The following is an 18,990-nucleotide window of genomic DNA, read 5'->3' as shown; positions in this document are numbered from 1 at the left end:
CATCAAACCTGCTGACAGGGACAGAGGGGAGTGTCAGAGAGAAGTAGGAACCTTAAACCATGAGGCCCCACTGGAAAACTTCGTCCTCTCTTACAAGGAGCTCTCATCACAAAGGCGGTGGTGGAGAAAAAGACAAAGAAATTGACCAACTCAAATTAAGTGAAAAACCAGAACCAAAAGAAAAACAAACAGGATACAGAATTATATGTATAACACAGGAAAAAAATATGTTAATGGAAAGATGGGAAGGAAATACACTAAATTATTGACAGTAGCTATTTAGAGAGATGGGGTTTTGTTTTCATTTTTTTTCTAGAAAAGTTATATCATCAGTAAAAATATGGATATTAATTCATAGGCAAGACCCTTTCTCTTCCTAAAAAGGTGAGCTCCAGAGAGAGGCCCTGGTGCTCCCTCTGGACAGTCATGAAAGCACAGGAATGCAGGAACACCATTCAGTTTGAACATGAAACAAGGTGTGTGTCTGTTAAGGGGTGAGGTTGGGGTTGGTGGTGGGGTGGTATCCCCTGAACAGGATTGGGGATGTGAATGTGTGGCTGGCATCCAGGTCTGGTCTGCCCTGGAAACCCCCCAGCAGAATCCCTTCCAGCTGCTGGACAATCAGCTGCTCAGACCTCTGGGAAGCCCAGCTCCCAAGTGTCCCATATGTCTGCAGAGGCAGCACCTCCCTAGTCCCAGGCACTGAGAAGTCCAGGTAGGATGCCTAACCTCCCCTCCCCTTGCTCACAACTGGGGATACAAAAAGCCCAGGTGCTGTGGGGGGCTGGTCAACGAACCATTAGGCTTCCTTTCCAAATCCAGGAGTCCATCCCCCACCCAGGCTCCCTGCCCAGACTCCTGAAAAGGAGTCAGAGGAGATGGGTGTGGGTGCTGGGTTCCCAGGGATCCCCTGCCTTGGGTAGGACCCACCAGAAAAACACCTGGAGGGACCTGAGCGGCCCTGACCCATCCTCAGCCCCAATCATTCCACCAAGCCGACTGCCCACCTCATCTCTTCCCCACCAGCCGCTTCTCCAGCTCCACACGTCCCCATCCTCCAACTCTGAGGGATGTGAGAAAGCAGAAAGGGGGCTGGGATTCGTGCTTTTCCTGGCCGAGATCTATGGAACTCGACAAGGAGGGGCACTTAACTGCCTGAGAAGGAGGGGTGAGCAGTTCCTTAACAGCTGGTGGCTGTGGGACTGCGGGCAGCCGGGAGACCTCCTCCTCTAGAGCCATGGACTGCTGGGCCAGCGAGCGGTAGTCAGAAATCAGAGCCGGGACATCCAGGAGTGGAGGCAGAAGCCCCGCCCCGGCCCGCCCCACATTCTCAGGAAGAAGCAGAGGCGCTCAGGGAGAGGTGGGCACAAGAGCTTGCCGGGACAGTGCAGAGTTGGGGCTCCCTCCAACCCCTTGCCCCAGCAGCTCAGCAAGCTGAGAGAAGGCGGCGCGGAGCCGTCCAACCCGAGCGCGCCCTGTCGCGTCCGAGCGCTTACCTCTGCGCCGCGGTGCTGGCGTCCAGGATGCCCGCGCCCTGCATCCAGGAGCGCACCGAGCCCAGGCCGGCGGGCAGCAGCGGCTCCTCCTTCAGGTTCAGCCCGCCGCGGGGCAGAGCGTCCTGCGCAGGAAACATAAGGGCGCGCAGTCGGTGGGCGCTCCCACAGCCGGGGATCGGGTCCCGCCGAGGCTGCGGGGCGTCTCAGCTCCGCCCGCCCGACGGCACCCGGCGCCTGCAGGAGCGCAGCGCAGCGCCAGTCCCGGCCGCTCAGTGCGCGCCAGCCTCCTGGGCGCTCCCTCGGAGAAAGCGGGTCCGCGAGCGCCGGCGCTGTCCCCTCCCCTCCCGGGGCGCGGGGCGGGGAGATGGAGGGATTTCCCCGCGGCCTGAGCGCCGGCGGGCTGACTGAGCGCTGGGCGGTGAGGGAGGGGAGCGGAGACGGCACCCGGTCCGCGCAGAGGCGCCCTAGAGGCGCGCTCTGGCGGCTGCCCAGGGCCGCGGTCGTCGGAGGGGGGGGCCCGAGCACCCCTTGAACTGCCTCAGGCGAGGCGGGGGCGCGGGGCTGCCCGCCCTTTCCCCCTCGCCGCCCCCACCTCCCGCCCACCCGCCCGCGGCGCCGGCGCGGGACGCTGATTACCATCCAGGAGGAGGAGGCTGCGGGCGCGGAGCTCGGCGGCGGCGGCGGCGGCGGCGGCGGCGGCGACTGCGGCGGTAGCGGCGGCAGGAGCAGCAGCAGCCGTGCGTCCCGAGGAAAGGCAGGGGCAGCGCCGGGCCAGCAGACGCCTCCGCCGCCGGCGCCCCGCGTGCTCCGGCGCCCCGGCCCTGCCGCAGCCCCGGGCGGCAGCACCTGGAGCAGCAGTAGCAGCAGCCCGGCCGACTCCCCCCTGGGCCCGGTTCCCGCGCCGCCCTGCCGCGGCCGCCGCCGCCCGCCGCTCCCCGGAGCCTGGCCGCGGGCCCGGGCCATCCCGCCGCCGCCGCCACCGCCGCCGCTCCCGGGGGAGCGGGAGCCGAAGGCAGGGAGAGCGGGCGGGAGGAGGGATGGCGGGAGCTGGCGGGCCCAGGGGACTGGGGGCCGGGGGAGGCGGGGGCGGGGCGGCGCGGCCGGCCGAGGGGCGGCCAGGGACGTGACATCATCGGGGGAGGAGCGGCCGGGCCCGGGCCGCCGCGGCGGGGCGGACCCTGGCGAGTCGGTCGCCGGGGCTGGGGTCTGCGGCCTGCCCGAGGCCGCGGGAAGGAACGGGAGGGACCAGCGTGGGCCCGGGAGGCCCGGGCAAAGAGCTGACTGGGCTGCGAGGCGGGGGAGCCCGGGCGAAGCCGGAGGAGCGAGCAGGGCCGCACTCAGAAACCTCCACCGCCTCCGGGTCGCCACTGGACGAAGTCCCGGCTTCTTCTCCACTCATCTTCGTCTCCCAAGTACCCGCCGTACTCTCCACGCCGACGCCCGGTTCCTGCACTTGCCGCTCATTTTGACGCCTTCAGGCTTTTACTCTTGATGTTCTTTGCTCGCCCCATTGGTCCTGTCCGCCTTCCCCTGACCTCGGTTTAACCTCAGCCTGGGACTCAAACCTTTCTCCCTTAGGCTGGGCCCCAGACGCGCCGAGCGCCGTCCCTGCATCCCCCATCCCTAGTCCAGTCCGTGGCTTGTCTAAACACTAAAGCATTTTCGTTTCCAACCTGTGCCTTTCAGACACCTCTTGGTTTTTGATGCAAGTTGGATACTGAGTTAGGACTCACTTCCTCTTGTTCCCCAGCCAGAGAATCTTCCCTCTCAGATTTCATTCCTCTTAGTTCCCGGGCCAGAAATCATCTCGCCCTTGACCCGAGGGCTGAGCCGTTTCTGACCCTCTCCCCACATTCTGGCTTGGTGTGTCCTGACCAGGCTTTGAACAAGCCCAGAATGAGTCCAGCACTTTCCTGCAGAACAGCATGGGGGTGGCCTACCCAGCCTGCTGCTTCATTTTCAGACACCCCTGGAATATCACTTTCCTGCCCCCATCCCATCCTCTGACTCCCATCCTCTTTTGGGGGGCCTCCAAGTGTGCAGTTAGTGGTCCACCCCACATGGACCCAAATGAAGGTCCCAGGGCCACTACTGGGCCTCCTACTACCCCAGAGGCACCCCCACCTCCTTTTCTGACCTATGCCCCCCTCCCCATCACCTGCGGGGGCTGTCACTCCCACCCAGACTTCTCAAGGTCTCAGTTTTTACCCCAGGGATTATCAAAGGTAGTCTCTCCTTAAGGTGAATTCTTATACCAGTCTTTTTCTCCATCTCCTTATCTGACTCTAAATCCTTGCTCCTCCCAGTGTGGTCCCTGGACCAGCAGCTTCAGCATTAAGTGGGAGCTTGTCAGAAATGCAGAATCTTAGGCCCTGCCCAGACCTGCTAAATCAGAGCCGACCTTGTACCATGATTCCATGTGATTTGCATGCACATTACATTTGAGAAGCAATGCTCTAGAGAAACCCCCCAAGGCTGTTACATACTTGCTCCACCCCTCTCTCCAACCTTCAAACCTACCTCTGGCTCTCTAAAATTTCCAACAGACAGCCTACCTCTTATTTACTGGAGAGATTACAGGGAATCTTGGCAGAATCCTGCTGGCCTTCTCAGCCGTCCATGTTTTTCCTCCTTTCTCAGTCTTCTCACCCATTCTTTTTTCCCCCTGCACCCAGAGAAGCATGTGGGCTCAGGGACCTCTTTGCTCAGTCCCTTCTTCTGCACCTCCTGATGTTGTCCCATGCAATCTGTTCGTGTGTTGACACTCCTTTCCTCTGCTCAGACCTCCCCATTCTTAAAAGAACCCTCCCTTTGTCCCCGCCTCCTCCTCCTCCTACTTGTGCCACTCCTGTTTCTGAGAAAGTTCACAGGTGCACTCCGCCAAGGCTGCCTTGCCAGCCCCCAGCAAGCCACTCTTGAAGCCCTGTTGGTCTGGCTCCCTTCCAGTTCTGCCGCTGTTTGTTCCTCTCTCTCGGCCTCAGGCCCTCTGACCCCCGTGCAGCACTGGGCTCGGCGCACCTGCCTCCTCCACACACCTGGGAAGGCCATCCTGATGACCAGAGCACACCGTCTCTCCTCTTACCCCTGGGTGCGCCCCAGCTTGCTGTGTCCTGCTCCCTTCTCCTTTTCTTCTCTTAGAGAACTCAGGCTTTTCCACAGTCTCAGGGGACATCTTTGGGAAAATGATGTCCTAGTGTGGGCCTCCATTTGCTTCTGTCAGTCCTGAACATCCAATGGTGAGGACAGAGCTGTCCTTGACCCTTGGGGAGGAGGGGAGCACCTGCTTCCAGGGAGCGGCCCTCTCCCAAGTAGCTCTGCCCCCGAGCCGGGGCTGGGGTTGCTTCATCTCCACATGCCCAGCCACATTCATGCCCATTCCCCACAAACCAGCTCTTCCTCCTGGCTCCCCTGTGTCTGTCCATGACACCTCCTCCTGATGCCCACCAGGTTTGGGGCCCAGGAGTTCATCTCTGATACTTTCCTTGCCTGCCCAATAGCCACCTCTTTGTCAAGTCTCAAGGATTCTCCCTCCTTGTCCTTCTCTCTACCCCAGGGCCCACAGTGAATATCTTTAACAATGAATTTACTTGCCCTCCACTGGACTCCACCCTGGCTTGGAAGAGGAATCTGCCCCAGTCTGAGGACAGCCTCCTTAGCTATCTTCTTGCCCCCACCTGTCTACCCGCAACCACCCTCCATCCTCCTGCCAGTTTTAAAAAGCAAGCCACCACCTGCTTAGAAACTTCCAAGTGTCTCTCTTGGCTCCCCAAGTAGACATTTAGGGACTTAGTTTAGGGACATTCTAGGCCCTCTGATGCCTGATCCAAACGTTCTTGCCAGCTTTCCCTCCATTCCCTTGCTGTGTGAGTCCCTTGCTTGCCTGACACAGAAGATCTACTGTTTTCCAAATGCAGACACAGGTCCCACACTCTCAACTCCGTGCCTCTACTCTGGCTGTGCCCTCCAGCTGTAGTGCCCTCACTTTTACAACACCTTTCTTCTCTGGGAGGCAACGGGGTCCACATTCTTTTCACGATGATTGAATGGCTTTGGTGTTGCAAGTCTTCATGGTTCTAGAAGCCTCTTCCTAAGGTAGATTTGGGGGATAGGTGCTCAGAATTAACCTGGGCAGAAAGGGGAGTCACTCAACCCAGAGATGGGCTCCTGACTTGTGTGGGTTTCTATCTTGTATTAACCACATGGACTAGAAAGAAACCAACCAGGATGGTGTTTGAGGCTTCCCAGGGCCTGCAGCCCCTGAGAAGGTCTTCTGGGTTAGAGCCGCTGAACCAATGGGCAAGGCCCTGGGTGATGAGAATACCAACTGGGCCCAGCAGGGCAAATTCTGAGTCAGCTTTTGGAGTCAGAGGTAAGTATCTCTGCTTTAGATCCAGGAAGTCTGTTTCTTGGAACTCCTTGTGTGTTTTTATTTTGTATTTTTTATCTTAGTTCCTTTGACAAAGTTCTCCTCTCAAACCGTTGTAGCTTCATGAGACAGGGATTTGGGGGCCTCCTGTAGCTGTGTTCACAGAGAGCTGGAGGGGTGGTAGTGACAGATAGAGGATGCTGGGTCCAAGGCCACAGAGAACGCCAATCCTTTCTGGCCCAGGCAGAGGCTCACCCCAAGCCACCAGTCCAGAGCCTCTGACCTCATCCTTCTCCATCATGGACATTTGTGCTCATACCACAGGAAGGGTTCTTGTCATGTGCCTGGTGCTAGAGAATAAGCAAAGCCTAAAACACAGGCTGTGTCCTTATGGGTACCACAGTGTGGTGGTGGGAGATGTGTAAACACTCAGTGTCACTCCAGAGTGACCTGGTCTGATAAAGATGCAGGTGCAAATACTGGGACCAGCACAGAAGGAGGACCTGAGCCTAAGAGGGGAGAAAGCGGTCTTGGGCAGAAGGATCAGCATCTGTAACGACTGGCAGAGCTGAATGAGTGGGTTTGCAGCACTTGCTTCAAGGTAGAAGCTTCTAGCACATGGAGCATCATGCTTGTGCCTAGGATGCCATGCTGAGGAGCATGGAATTTTTCCTGTAGGCCTGGGCCTTAAAACAATATTTAAAAAATCAACAGAACTCTCTCTCTCTCTCTCTCTCTCTCTCTCTCTCTCCCCCCACCAAAGGGGGGTGCAGCACCGTAGAAAACAAATCCAAAGTGGCACATTAGGCAGAAGTGCCCTTGACCAGACTGTGTGTTGGGCCATAGAGCCCCCTGGAGGCCCCAAAGTGTTAAGTCAGCACTCGGATCCACTTCATGTCAACTTCCCTGATGGGAATTAAAATATAGGAAGAATTTAACAATTAAAGCATGCACTAAATATGGCTGTTCGCATAGTTCTGTGAAGAAACAGAAATGGCTAGGGCCATCCCAGAAGGCTTCCTGGTGGGCATGCCCCAGCTCTTAGCCTTCCTCCCTTTTGCCTCCTGAGGTCTTTTCAACTGCTTCAGGAAAACTTGCACTACAGGTGTTATTTGACCTTAGGATCCATCCCATTCCCCGCATCGAGGCTGAGTTATTAAATTTTATATAAAAACTCAATGGGAGCCACAATGGTGGACACTTTTGTCAGGAGAGTTGTACTCCCATCTTCAGTCTCTGGGCTGGAGCACAGGCTGTGTGTCCCCTCAATATTCCAAGTTGTTCACACCCCTTCCAATCACAAACCATCTCAAAGACAACCAATCTCAATCTCAGTCCCTGCTGAGGAAGAGGAAAGGAACCATTTCCCTTGTGGAGCAAGATCTGCACAGGGCTGACCCTTTGTTCATCCTCCAGGTTTCAGAGAGGGTCCAGGACCTGCAGGTTTCTAACCTAAATCTGTAACAGCACCAGCAGTATCCCTGGAGGGCTGCCCCTTAGCTACCCACAGGCAGTGGCAGAAAGTCTGAAATGACAGCATCAGCCCCCACCCCCAATTGTGTAAGCTTCAGTCAGCAGGGAGGAAGGCTAAGAGCTGGAACATACCCACCAGGAAGCCTTCTGGGATGGCCCTAGCCATTTTGTTTCTTCGTGGAACAATGTGAACAGCTATATTTAGTGCATGATTTAATTATATATATATATAACTTGGCATGGGGAAGGTCAAATTTCTTTTCTGATTGCTGTGGGGTCAACAAGAAAGGAAACCATCACCCCTGAAGTGGAGCAGGGTGGGTAGGGGTCAGGGGAATGGAGTGGGTAGGTTGGAGGGGGCCATTGTTCACCTTGTCCTGGGTGAAGTGGGGAAAAGACCTGGCAGAGGCTGATTCTCCAGGAGGCTTAAGCTCATCCACACAGGCCCTTTCCAAGGCCCTTCACAAACTCCTTGCAATGTGTTCCCATGCTTATATATAATTGTGTATTTGTAATGTTGTATTTTTCTTCTTAAAGGGCCACCCTCCAATTGTATAAGCTTAAGCCCCACCCCACCCCTCCCCCAAACCTAAATCTTCCCTTAGGATCTGGAGTTGGGTAGGAACAGTTAGGTAGGCTACATACTCAGTCCCATAATACTCTGTTTCTCCTTGGCCCTGCCTGACTCATCCGCCACCATTTCTTCACCCCAAAAAACATCTGCCACACCCTTCAGAACCCTTCTCCCTAATTAGCCAACTTCCTCATATTCTCAACATATCTTTTAAAGGTTTCTCTCATCTCTAGCCTTAACTGAAACCTGGATGACACCTGTTATGGACTGACTGTTTATGTCCCTTTGAAATTCATATGTTGGAGCCCTAACTTCCAATGTGACTGTATTTGGAGACAGGGCCTGTGAGGAGGTGATAAAGCTTAAATGAGGTCATAAGGATGGTGCCCTCATTTGATAGGGCTGTGCCATTAGAAGAGGAAGAGATACCAGAGCTCTCTCCACCATGTGAGGACACAGCAAGAAGGCAACCATCTGCAAGCCAGGAAGAGAGTCCTCATGTTACCACATCGAACTTGGGTTTGCTCTCCTGATGTGCAGCAAAGCAAATCTACTGACATTGGATTATGGTGATGGAAAGTACAGCCTTTATTTGCAGGGCGCCAAGCAAGGAGAATGGGTAGTTAATGCTCAAAAGACCCAAACTCCTCAATGTTTTTTAGGGAAGTGTTTTTGAAGGCAACATTAGGGTTAAGGGTTGTGGGGTGCATGATCAGCTCATGGACAGTCTTCTTATTGGTTGGTGGTGAGGTAACAGGGTGGTGTTTTGGGAATCTTAATCATTAATCTTCTGGCTCCAAACAGTCTAAGGTCTTTGTGTTTGTGGTCAGCACTTTCTATCCATTGGGGTCCTGATTTCTGTAAAACAACTCAAAGATATGTGTCAGATTGTATTTTTACCCCTTGAGGAGGAACTAGGGGTCCTGTGACTCTTTTATGGCTGAACTATTGTTTAAGCTATTATTACTTTTCTTGCTTGACTGATTTTCCATTATTCTCTGTATTCCCTCACTTCTCTAATTAGTAACTGCTTGAGTCTGCTCTTTGGAATGCGGTCAAGGCCTAGGATACTAAAGCCTTTTTTTTTTTTTTTACAAACAAGAAATGGGGGACCCAGAGGGGTCTGCCACTGGGAAGGTTCTGCAGGCTTCTGCTCGGTTTCACTCACCAGAACCTGAATTGGCTAGCGCCTTGATCTTGGACTTCCCAGCCTCCAGCACTGTAAGAAAATAAATCTCTTTGTTTAAGCCACCCAGTCTTTGGTATTTTCTTATGGCAGCCTGAGCAGACTAAAGCAACACCCTAGGACACCCTTTCTCCTAAGGCTCTTTCCAGCAGTTGTTGTTTATTTTCTTTCACCCCATGGCATGTAAGTACTTGGAATTTGATTTTGCCCTACTTTCAAGCTAATAGGTTTACCTGTTACTGTTTCATGGTTGCTGGCAGAAGACATGAAATTCCTGGATCAGAGACAGAGAACTTTATTACTCAAAGCAAAGCAAGTAGCAAAATCATCATGCTTGCATCAGTTCCTCTTGCTCCCACCCTCAAGTCCCATAGGGGCAGTGTGAAGGAGCCCTGCGGGTGCTCTGCATACAAGTGGGTTTGTGTTGCATCTGAGCAACAGGAGAATGGGGGACCCACCTCTTTTATAGAAGGCAATAAACAAGCTCTTTGTCCTGGAGAGAGAAATTACTTTATTCCTTAAGGTTGCTGTCTGCACACACAACCCTGAGAAATAGTGCAGGCAGAGTGGTCAGGACCTTATATTCTTGGTATGCCACGTAAAAACGTGCAGTGATGCACAGGGCCTGTGGTGTCCAAATTCTTTCAACAATTGGCCCTACACATTCTTGGCTGAACTTGACAATTCACATGAATATGCCACTCCATTTGCCACACTGTTTAGTCTGATCAAATAGAGGCTGAGACCAAATCTGCTCAATCTGTCTCATACAGAATTTAATTAAGGCTACTATCAATAGAACTTCAAGAAGGAAGATGAGGCTAACCTGAAGTGTTGGCTTCAACCATGCCACCCAGGGTCCCAGATTCAGTCATCTGTAAATCCCAAGGGGATCAGTAGGTCTTATTTCAGACAGCCAGGATATAGTCTAAACCCAGGTTATTATCCACTAAAATTCTCACAAGTGAATTTTAGACTAATCTGCTGATCTTTGGTGTCATTGCCAATAATTATAGGAGGCATTAGATGGGCCCAAAAGTACTCCCCATCCCTGATGGAGAGACATTCCATGGCCCACATACAAACACACACCCCAATAGGTTACGTGTCATTCCAGTTTAAGATTTCTTGTTAAATCTGATTTGCATCACCATGTGGTTAAGCCACATGGGTAGTGTCACCAAATAGTTGCAAGCTTAGTTGCCATGTAGGAAGCAAGGCCACTCAGGTGACAGGAAAATTATGTGCATTTGTACCAGTTGGATTGAAACAAGGTTGTGCTGGATGGCTGGATGGTGTGTTTGTACTACCAGCACAGGGAAGGGGGGAGGTTCCATGTTCAAGAGCTGCCACTGATGGCAAAGGGCACAGCCAAATTGTTTCAGACCAGCCATGCCCACATGGGTTTCCTGTTTCCATAGCATATGGACTGGATGACAAACCTAGAGGGAAGGGATCAGATTGCCAGCTGAAACTTGGCTCATGTGAATGAGGTGATGGTGTTGCTAGGCTGCACTGCTGGATCTAGGGGACAAAGAGAACACTAATCGTCCCCCCTCCCTGTACCTGCTGGCACCTAAGATGTCTTCTCGCCAGTCCTCCATAGCCACGGAAGCAGTGTATCCCACGCCAGTACCCATATCTTCACCTTTTCCCCAGTATTTCCCTACTCATACCCTGACCTTTTAATTGGAGGGGCCAGGTGTGAGGGGAGCAAAATATACAGAGACCCCTTCTATTGATATATCCCACCTTGGACTGTGTGGGCCACTGTAGGGGGACTTGGCAAGCAGTATATTGAACCAAGTGGTCATTACATTTATGATTCAGGATCACGTTAATCCACCAAGAGAATCTAGGTGGCTAAACCAGAATTAAGTTTGAACCCCCTAGGCCCCCTTTTGCTAATCTGACACCTGGAGGGTATACCACCTTGGTTAGCCTGGGATTGTTGTTAGGGAGGAAAAAGAAGCACCATGCCCAGGAATAGTCAGAATCCCAAATCTTCCTCCACCCTTTTTGTCCTGATCATTAACGAGGAAATGGCTGAGAGGAGATGATCCTTGTCTGGGGATGGCTGTATTCAGTGACCACACTGCCTCACTGAGGTGTGTGGACAAAAGGAGATGAGGGAAGTAGTCAGAAGTTTTTGAGTTTATTTTTGAGGAGGCCATTCCAGTGCTCAATAATACAGGGTGCCAGCAGGTGGTAGGGAGTATGGCACGGCCATTGGATACCTTGACTATTGGCCCCTGGTTGAGTGGCTTTTGCAATGAAGGGTGCATCACTGTCAGGCTGTAGATGACCTGAAAAGCCAAAAACTTGACATGGCTTAGTTACAAGGGCCACAATGGTGGTGGCCAGAGTCTCCTGATCAGACTAGAACAGCAACACTGAAACTTGAAAATGTGCCCCAGAGCAGTGAGGCACCAACGATAGTCCAAAGAAGGGGTCAAAGGTCTGGAGTAGTCAATCATCCAGGAGTAGGTGGGAGCAATGCCCTGTGCAATGTGGCCTCTTTACTATAAGACAAACAGCTCAACTTTTGGGAGGTGTCACAAGTCTGGTAGGTAGTGGTGGCTTCTGCATCAGAAACATACAGTTCTTTACTTTGTGCCCCATCCATGATGGCGGATGTTTTGCTGCGTCTGGTGCAAGGATGGATCCAGGCAGTGATGGTGGTTGTATGGGCAGTACAGGCTGGATCAGCAGCTTGATTTAAGTTGGTCTTATTAGAGAAGGGCCCTTACCACGGGCATCTCCATGGGAGACCCAGGTTGTCTGATTGGCAGCTGAATTTGTTTCCACAGTTTGCAGCTCCAAAGAAGAATGCCTTTAATTTGCCAGTCTTGCAGACAAGACAGCTAGGCCATTGGCAACAGCACAAAAGTCAGTAAAAATGTCCTAAGTTTCTTCAGGGGAGGTATTGGCCAGGACTATGAGCACTGCCTTGAGTTCTGCCCATTGAGCAGAATGACCATGCCTGCTTCTGATTCTGCATGGCTGATGCTGAGGTTGAACATGGACATTGCTGGTGTGCTTGAAAACCAGGCAGGCACTTAGGGGACCCTCTGTGAACTGAGGGTCCCATTGAGCTAGCAGTTATGCTTCAGGTGATGAAGTGAGGAATAAAGTTTTTCCCAAAGGGATTGCTGCCACCCTTTCATGTAAAACCCAGATGTAATGTTAGAGCTAGGTCAGGTGTGCTCTTGAATACAGTAAGTCCACTACACACGAACCTTCAAGTTGCAAACTTCCAAAGAGGCGAACGTGTGTTCCCATGTCCAATCATGTAAGTTAGTTCACGCATCTGGCGTACATTGTCACATGCGTGCATCCTCTACACAAGTGGTCGTGCTTTGTGTACTTTACTGTACAGTATTGTATAGAGTACGGTGGTATAGTATTTTTATTTCAAGCCCAGGATGTACAGAAGCAAGAGTAAAAGCAGTGGTGATGTAGCTGGTACTGTTAAGAAGTGCCAAGTGATAAAGATGGAAACAAAAGTGAAAATAATTGAGAGAGTGGAGTGAGGCAAAAAGATGGTAGACGTCTCTTATTCTTATAACATGAATCATTCAACCATTGGCACGATTCTAAAGAACAAGGACAAGATCATGGGGCATGTGAAGTCTGCTGTGCCAATTATGTCAACAATAATATCGAGGAAGCATGGAAAAGTGATGGAAGAGGTGGAGAAACTTCTCAGTGTGTGGATACAGGATCAGCATCAGTGTCAAGTCCCACTCAGCTTAATGCTGATTTAAGAGAAAGCTAAAAGCCTTTATGAAGACTTGAAGAAGAAACACAGTGAAGAATCAGAGGGTGCAACTTTTAATGTCAGCCATGGTTGGTTTCATTGCTTCAAGGCTAGAGCCAACCTTCACAACGTAAAAGTAAGTGGCAAGGCAGCGAGTGCAGATACAGTAGCTGCCTGGGAATTTCCTGAAACACTTCCAGAAATTATTGATGAAGGCACATATTTACCCGAGTAGGTTTTTAATGTGGATGAGACAGGACTGTACTGGAAGGGGATGTCAGACCGAAGTTGCATCAGTAAGGAGGAAAAGTTGATGCCAGGTTATAAAGCAGCAAAGGATAGGCTAGCTCTGTTGTTTGGTGGCAATGCTTCTGGTGATGTGAACCTGAAGCCTCTCTTAGTTTATCATTCAGAGAACCCAGGAGCCCTTAAAAACATAGCCAAGGGCTCTCTTCCTGTTGTATGGAAGAGTAACCCCAAAGCCTGTGTTACACAGGCCATTTTCCAGGACTGGTTTTTCCACCACTTCATCACAGAGGTAGAGAAATATTGCTTGGAGAAGGACATCCATTCAACATTCTTTTGCTGCTCGACAGTGCTCCAGGCCACCCCCCATTCATGGACGACTTTCATCCCAACGTCAAAGTAGTGCATCTGCCACCAAATACCATGTCGCTTATCCAACCTATGGACCAGGGAGTTATAGCGACTTTCAAGAAATATTATTTACGTCACACTTTTCGTCAGGCAGTAAAGGTGAGTGACAAATCGGGAACAACTTTGTGACAATTTTGGAAGGACTATAACATCTACAAGGCCATAAAAAACATTGAATTTGCTTGGCGTGAGGTTACAACTGTCACCATGAACGGGGTTTGGAAGAACCTTTGCCCACAGCTTGTTCATGATTTTCATGGATTTGAGAAGTTGGATGAAGAGTCCAAAGAAGTCTTCAGCAACTTAGTGACCCTCAGCGAGAAGCTGCAGCTTGTTCCGCAAGAGGACGACTTCATTGAACTCTTTGCTGCGCAACACGAGGGGCTTACTAATGAAGGCCTGATGGAATTGGAGACCCAGAGAAAGCATGAGGAGAGACAAGAGGAAGAAGAAGTAACTGAAGAACTGAAGAGATTCACGACGCGGGAAATGGCAAGGGGGTTTTCTTTATTTGAGGAGACACTGTTAGTTTTTGAGGCACAGGACCTGAATGTAGAATGGTACACGAAGTTTGCAGGAGCCATTCAGAATGCAATCCAGTGCTACTGTGTCATCTATGACGAGAAAAAAAAAAAAAAAAAAGAGCTGCTACCCAGACATCACTGGATCGTTTTTTCAAGAGGGTAGATAGAATTGAATCCAGCAAGGAACCAGAACCTGTGCCATCAACGTCAGGCGTGAATGAAATTGCAGCTTGCCCTCCATCTCCTGTTGCTGATGATCCTTCAGCTCTACCATCTCCCACCTCCTCTCCCTCCTCCAGTCAGTGACTCTTCTTGCCTGTTCACTCGATGCCAGCCCCTGTATTCCAGCTGTTGTACTCTACTACTGTACTTTTCAAGGTACTGTACTGTAAGATTAAAAATGTTTTCTTTACTTTTCGTGTTTGTTTTTTATGTATTATTTGTGTGAAAAGTATTATAAACCTATTGCAGTACAGTACTATATAGCCAATTGTGTTAGTTGGGTACTTAGGCTAACTTTGTTGGACTTATGAACACATTGGACTTATGAACGTGCTCTCGGAATGGAACTCATTCATATGTAGGGGACTTACTGTATAGCATTTCCATTTGACTAGCAAGGCTTTTTGTGTTCGTCCCTGGATAGCCACCAAATCCAAGTTTACCCATCCCCAAATGGGAATGTCAGGTTGAAGAGTCACAGGACTTCTATGGGTCAGTAAGTAAGAAATTAGCAGGTTCCAAAAGGAATGTACTTGGTGACTGTGTCCAAAAGGCGATGCTGTTGTGCAGGAAACTGGCCTCCTCTGAGTAATCGTGACCACTGAGTCTATTTCTTCCCGTTTTCCTTTCTCTTCTTGGAAGCCTATAGGGTTTCTCCTGGACCATCTTGGAGGATTCAGGAATCACCTCTGTACATACAGCAATCCCTGAATGAGCGAATCCCCTCTGACACTTATGGGCATTCACAGTACAAACCTGTACAAACATCAATACCAATTATACTTCCAGCAGTGGCAGCTCCAACAACAGTACACTGAATTGACCCAAAGGACCCACCGTAGGGCCAATTTAATTTCCTGTCCCCACTTTAAACTTTGCTCATAGCCCGTCAGCTGAAATTGGGTACTTTTTTTTTCTTCCAGTTTTATTGAGATATAATTGACATTCAGCACTGTATAAGTTTAAGGTGTACAGCACAATGCTCACAGACATCGTGAAATGATTATCACAGTAAGTTTAGTGAGTATCCATCATTTCATAGAGATGCAAAATTAAAGAAATAGAAAATATTTTTTCCTTGTGATAATTCTTAGAATTTATTCTCTTTCATATATAACATACAGCAGTGTTAATTATATTTATTGTGCTGTACATTACATCCCTAGTACTTATTTATCTTATGGCTGGAAGTTTGTACCTTTTGACTACCTTCATCCAATTCCCCTTTTATACCACCCCGTCCCATAACCACAAATCTGATCTCTATTTCTATGGATTTGTTTGTTTGTTTTTGAAGTATAAGTGACCTACAACACTATGTGAGTTCCTGTTACACAACATAGTGATTTGATATTTCTATAACATTTCAAAGTGATCACCAATATAAAGTCTAGTTACAATAAAGTCTAGTTACAATATGTCACCTTACAGACATAAAATCCTTACAGAGGTTTTTTTTTTTTTTTTTTCCTTTTGATTCTCTGGAAGTTTTAGTTTGTTCTGTCAATGAAACTCACACGGCATAAGGACTTAGGCCCTCAGGCTAGGCAAGACATCATGGCCCTTGGAAGAAGCACCAAGACTGCCTGCAGGAGACGGTAAGATGGACTCTTGGTGGGAAAGGAATGAGCTACACAGATGAACCAAGGGAAGGTTTTAGGGGTCAGGGCCCAAGTGAAAAGGGGGATGAGGATGGACTGCCATAGCCTTAACCTAGTGCTTAAAAAGAAAAAATACCCTTCCCTTCAGTTATTAGGGAGAGGTATGAGTGGAGGGGTTTCTTATTGCTTGCCCCTCCATGGACCTATAGGATCTGAGGGCAGGGGAGAAGAATGCAAGCAGGCTGGTAGGAGAAACAGAGTGAGAAGTCACACAGTTCCCTGGGTGGATGAGTCAAACCCTGGGCTTGGACTTCAGCCCCAAGGGCCAGAACAGCATCTCTTTCTTCTGAAGAGGTCAAGTCGCCTGAGCTCACAGGACTAGGAATGTCAGATTTCCAGCCCCTCCCGATCCATGGTTGTTGGGATTCCCTCGTGTCTCAAAAGCCTTGGAGCAGTAAAGAAAAGTTTCTCTCCAGGAATTTCTTTCCCAGTCAGTAAGCAGCCAACTTTTCTGGCAGAAATGTCCTTTCTGCCCAATCTGCCCCCAGGAGGGTGGGAATGTGGCTAGCCCTCAGGAAGTGTCCCAGAGGCTCATATGGCCCAGGATGGAGAATGTGCACCTTCTTCAGAGGCTCAGAACTCCCACTTGTCCACCTCCAGCTCTTCCAGGTTTGTTACCAGGCCAAAGATTCCACTGTGATCCTGAGACTGGCTGCCTTCAAAATTGGTGATGGGGTGACAGGACAAAGCAACTCAGGCAAAGCCTCTGAGGCACGTCGCTTGATCAGCTTGAAGAAAGAATGGTTCAGGAGGGTGCAGGCACTTGGTCTTACATCTGGGTTGTGCTGAAGGCACTGCTCCACAAAGTGGTGGAAGTGGGGTGAGAAGATGCGGTGATAGGGGTGGGACAGTGAGTTGCCATTGGAGGTCCTGGGGGTGCTGGTGGTCAGGCTATCACTCAGGCCAGAGTTGGCCACTGAGCGCGAGATGCTCATGGTAAGCTCCTGGGCAGGGATGGTGCTGGTGTCCAGCAGGCAGGGCACAATGCCGTTCAGCTTCTCCAGTAACATCTGGGGGGCAGGCATATCCTTTAAAGGGGACATGGCTATTGGCCAGTTCACAGGCTGTGATTCCCACACTGTAGATGTCAAACTTGGTATCATAACCCTGAAGATTCTGCTGGAGGACCTCTGGGCTGAGCCAGGGCAGAACCTTGATACTGTACTTGGTAAAGTCGTGGACCACACGCTGCTGCTGCCCATGGCTGATCATGCTGAGGTTGCTGCTTAAACCGGACAGGTAGACCTTCCCATCTGTGGAGATCAGAACGTAGGTGCCTGGCTTTGACACTCCTGTGCATATATCCCATGTGGTGGATGTAGTCCAGGGCCTTGAGCACCCCCTGCAGGATGTAAGCAATTCCCAGCTTATTCATGCTGTCCATGAAGTGTGTACAGATGAGGTCCTTTGGAGAGACATATGCCATGAATGATGTGATAACCCACAGCTCATTGTCTGTAATAAAGGTGGCTTGATATGGCAGGATATTGGGATGGCTGAAGATCTTAGAGACATGGAGCTCCCCTTGCAAGTATGTCACCAGCTCATTGGAACAAGCTTCTAGGTTAATCCTTCGTACAGTCACATACTTTCCCATTGGTTTGTACCTTGCTAGATTCACTGTCATCAGGTCCTCGAATCCTTTGCCTGTAATGGTGAATAGCTCATAACACCCTCCCTCTGGCAGAAAGCTACTCATGATCTCCTGTTTAGTGAAGGATGCTATCGACTCTGAGCTTGCCTCGTTGGTCTCCAAATGGTTCCAAATCTCTTAAGCCCTCAACAATGAACTTTTCTGAGACCAAATGGCTAATTCACTCTATTTACTTACAAGAAAAGACATGAGTTCCTAACACGTAGACCTACTTTAATTTCAAAAATTTAAACCCAGCTCCACCTCCTTGGTTTAAGGCTGTGCCAACACCAGGCCAATTGCTGGGAGGCCAGAGTTATTGACAATATTCCCCATACTGTACATTTCATACCACTGATTCATTTATTTTGCAACTGGAAGTTTGTACCTCTTAATCTCCCTCACCTATTTCTTTCCTGCCTCCACCCCTCTCCCTTCTGGCAACCAACTCTTTGTTCTCTGTATCTATAACTCTGTTTCTGGATTCCACATATAAGTGAATTCATACTGTCTTTCTCTGTCTGAAAATTTCACTTACCATAATACCCTCTAGGTCTGTACATGTTGTTGCAAATGGCAAGATTTCACTATTTTTTATGGCTGAGTAATATTCCATTTATTATATCTACCACATCTTCTTTATCCACTCATCTAAGTGGACACTTAGGTTGCTTCTATATCTTGGCTATTGTAAATAATGCTGCAATGAACATAGGGGGACATATATCTTTTTGAACTAGTGTTTTTATTTCTTTGAGATAAATATCCAGGAATGGAATTGCTCGTTTATATGGTAGTTCTATTTTTAATTTTTTGAAAAAAAAAACTCTCCATACCGTTTCCATAGTGGCTGCACCACCACCAATGGCATACAAGTGTTCCCTTTTCTCTGCATCCTCGCCAACACTTGTTATTTATTGTCTTTTTGATAATAACCATTCTGATGAGTGTGAGGTGATATCTCATTGTGGTTTTTATTTTTTTCATAAATTTATTTATTTTATATTTTATTTTTGGCTGCATTGCGTCTTCATTGCTGTGCTCGGGCTTTCTCTAGTTCCAGCGAGCGGGGGCTACTCTTTATTGAGTGCACGGGCTTCTCACTGCAGTGGCTTCTCCTGTTGTGGAGCATGGGCTCTAGGCACGTGAGCTTCAGTAGTTGCAGCACGCAGGCTCAGTAGTTGTGGCTCACAGGCTCCAGAGCACAGGTTAAGTAGTTGTGGCGCATGAGCTTAGTTGCTCTGCGGCATGTTGGATCTTCCCAGTCCAGGGCTCAAACCTGCGTCCTCTGTATTGGCAGGCAGATTCTTAAACACTGCTCCGTCAGGGAAATTCCTACCATACTGTTTTGATGACTGTAGCTTTTCTTTCTCAAGATTGTTTGGGCTATCTGGGGTCTTTTGTGTTTCCATACAAATTTTAGAATTATTTTTTCTAG

General features: G+C 49.8%; 1 protein-coding gene and 1 pseudogene across 10 annotated transcripts in view; both read right to left on the bottom strand.

Annotated features, from left to right (window-relative positions):
• Positions 1-4,451, bottom strand: part of EBF4 (EBF family member 4) — a 57,126-nt gene extending 52,675 nt beyond the window's left edge. For 9 of the 10 annotated variants that reach the window (XR_004479766.2, XM_004285329.4, XM_033415736.2 and 6 more), the window contains exons 1-2: positions 2,133-2,566; positions 1,497-1,618 (exon numbers count right to left, since the gene is read on the bottom strand). Coding sequence is in view for 9 of the 10 variants with exons in the window: in XM_004285329.4 (XP_004285377.4) it covers positions 1,497-1,618; positions 2,133-2,459 (449 nt within the window). In the remaining variant the exon portion in view is untranslated. Of the gene's footprint in view, positions 1-1,496; positions 1,619-2,132; positions 2,567-4,051 lie in introns of those variants that run through there. The other variant, XM_049699211.1, reaches the window with a different exon arrangement.
• Positions 4,452-16,419: 11,968 nt separating this feature from the next.
• On the bottom strand, positions 16,420-17,691 carry LOC101272836 (STE20-related kinase adapter protein alpha-like; annotated as a pseudogene).
• Positions 17,692-18,990: the final 1,299 nt, after the last annotated feature.

This window comes from Orcinus orca, chromosome 16, assembly GCF_937001465.1.
Source record: "Orcinus orca chromosome 16, mOrcOrc1.1, whole genome shotgun sequence".
NCBI lineage: Eukaryota > Metazoa > Chordata > Mammalia > Artiodactyla > Delphinidae > Orcinus > Orcinus orca.
The sequence above is the reverse complement of the archived record's forward strand: the minus strand, read 5'-3'. Positions and strand labels throughout refer to the sequence as shown.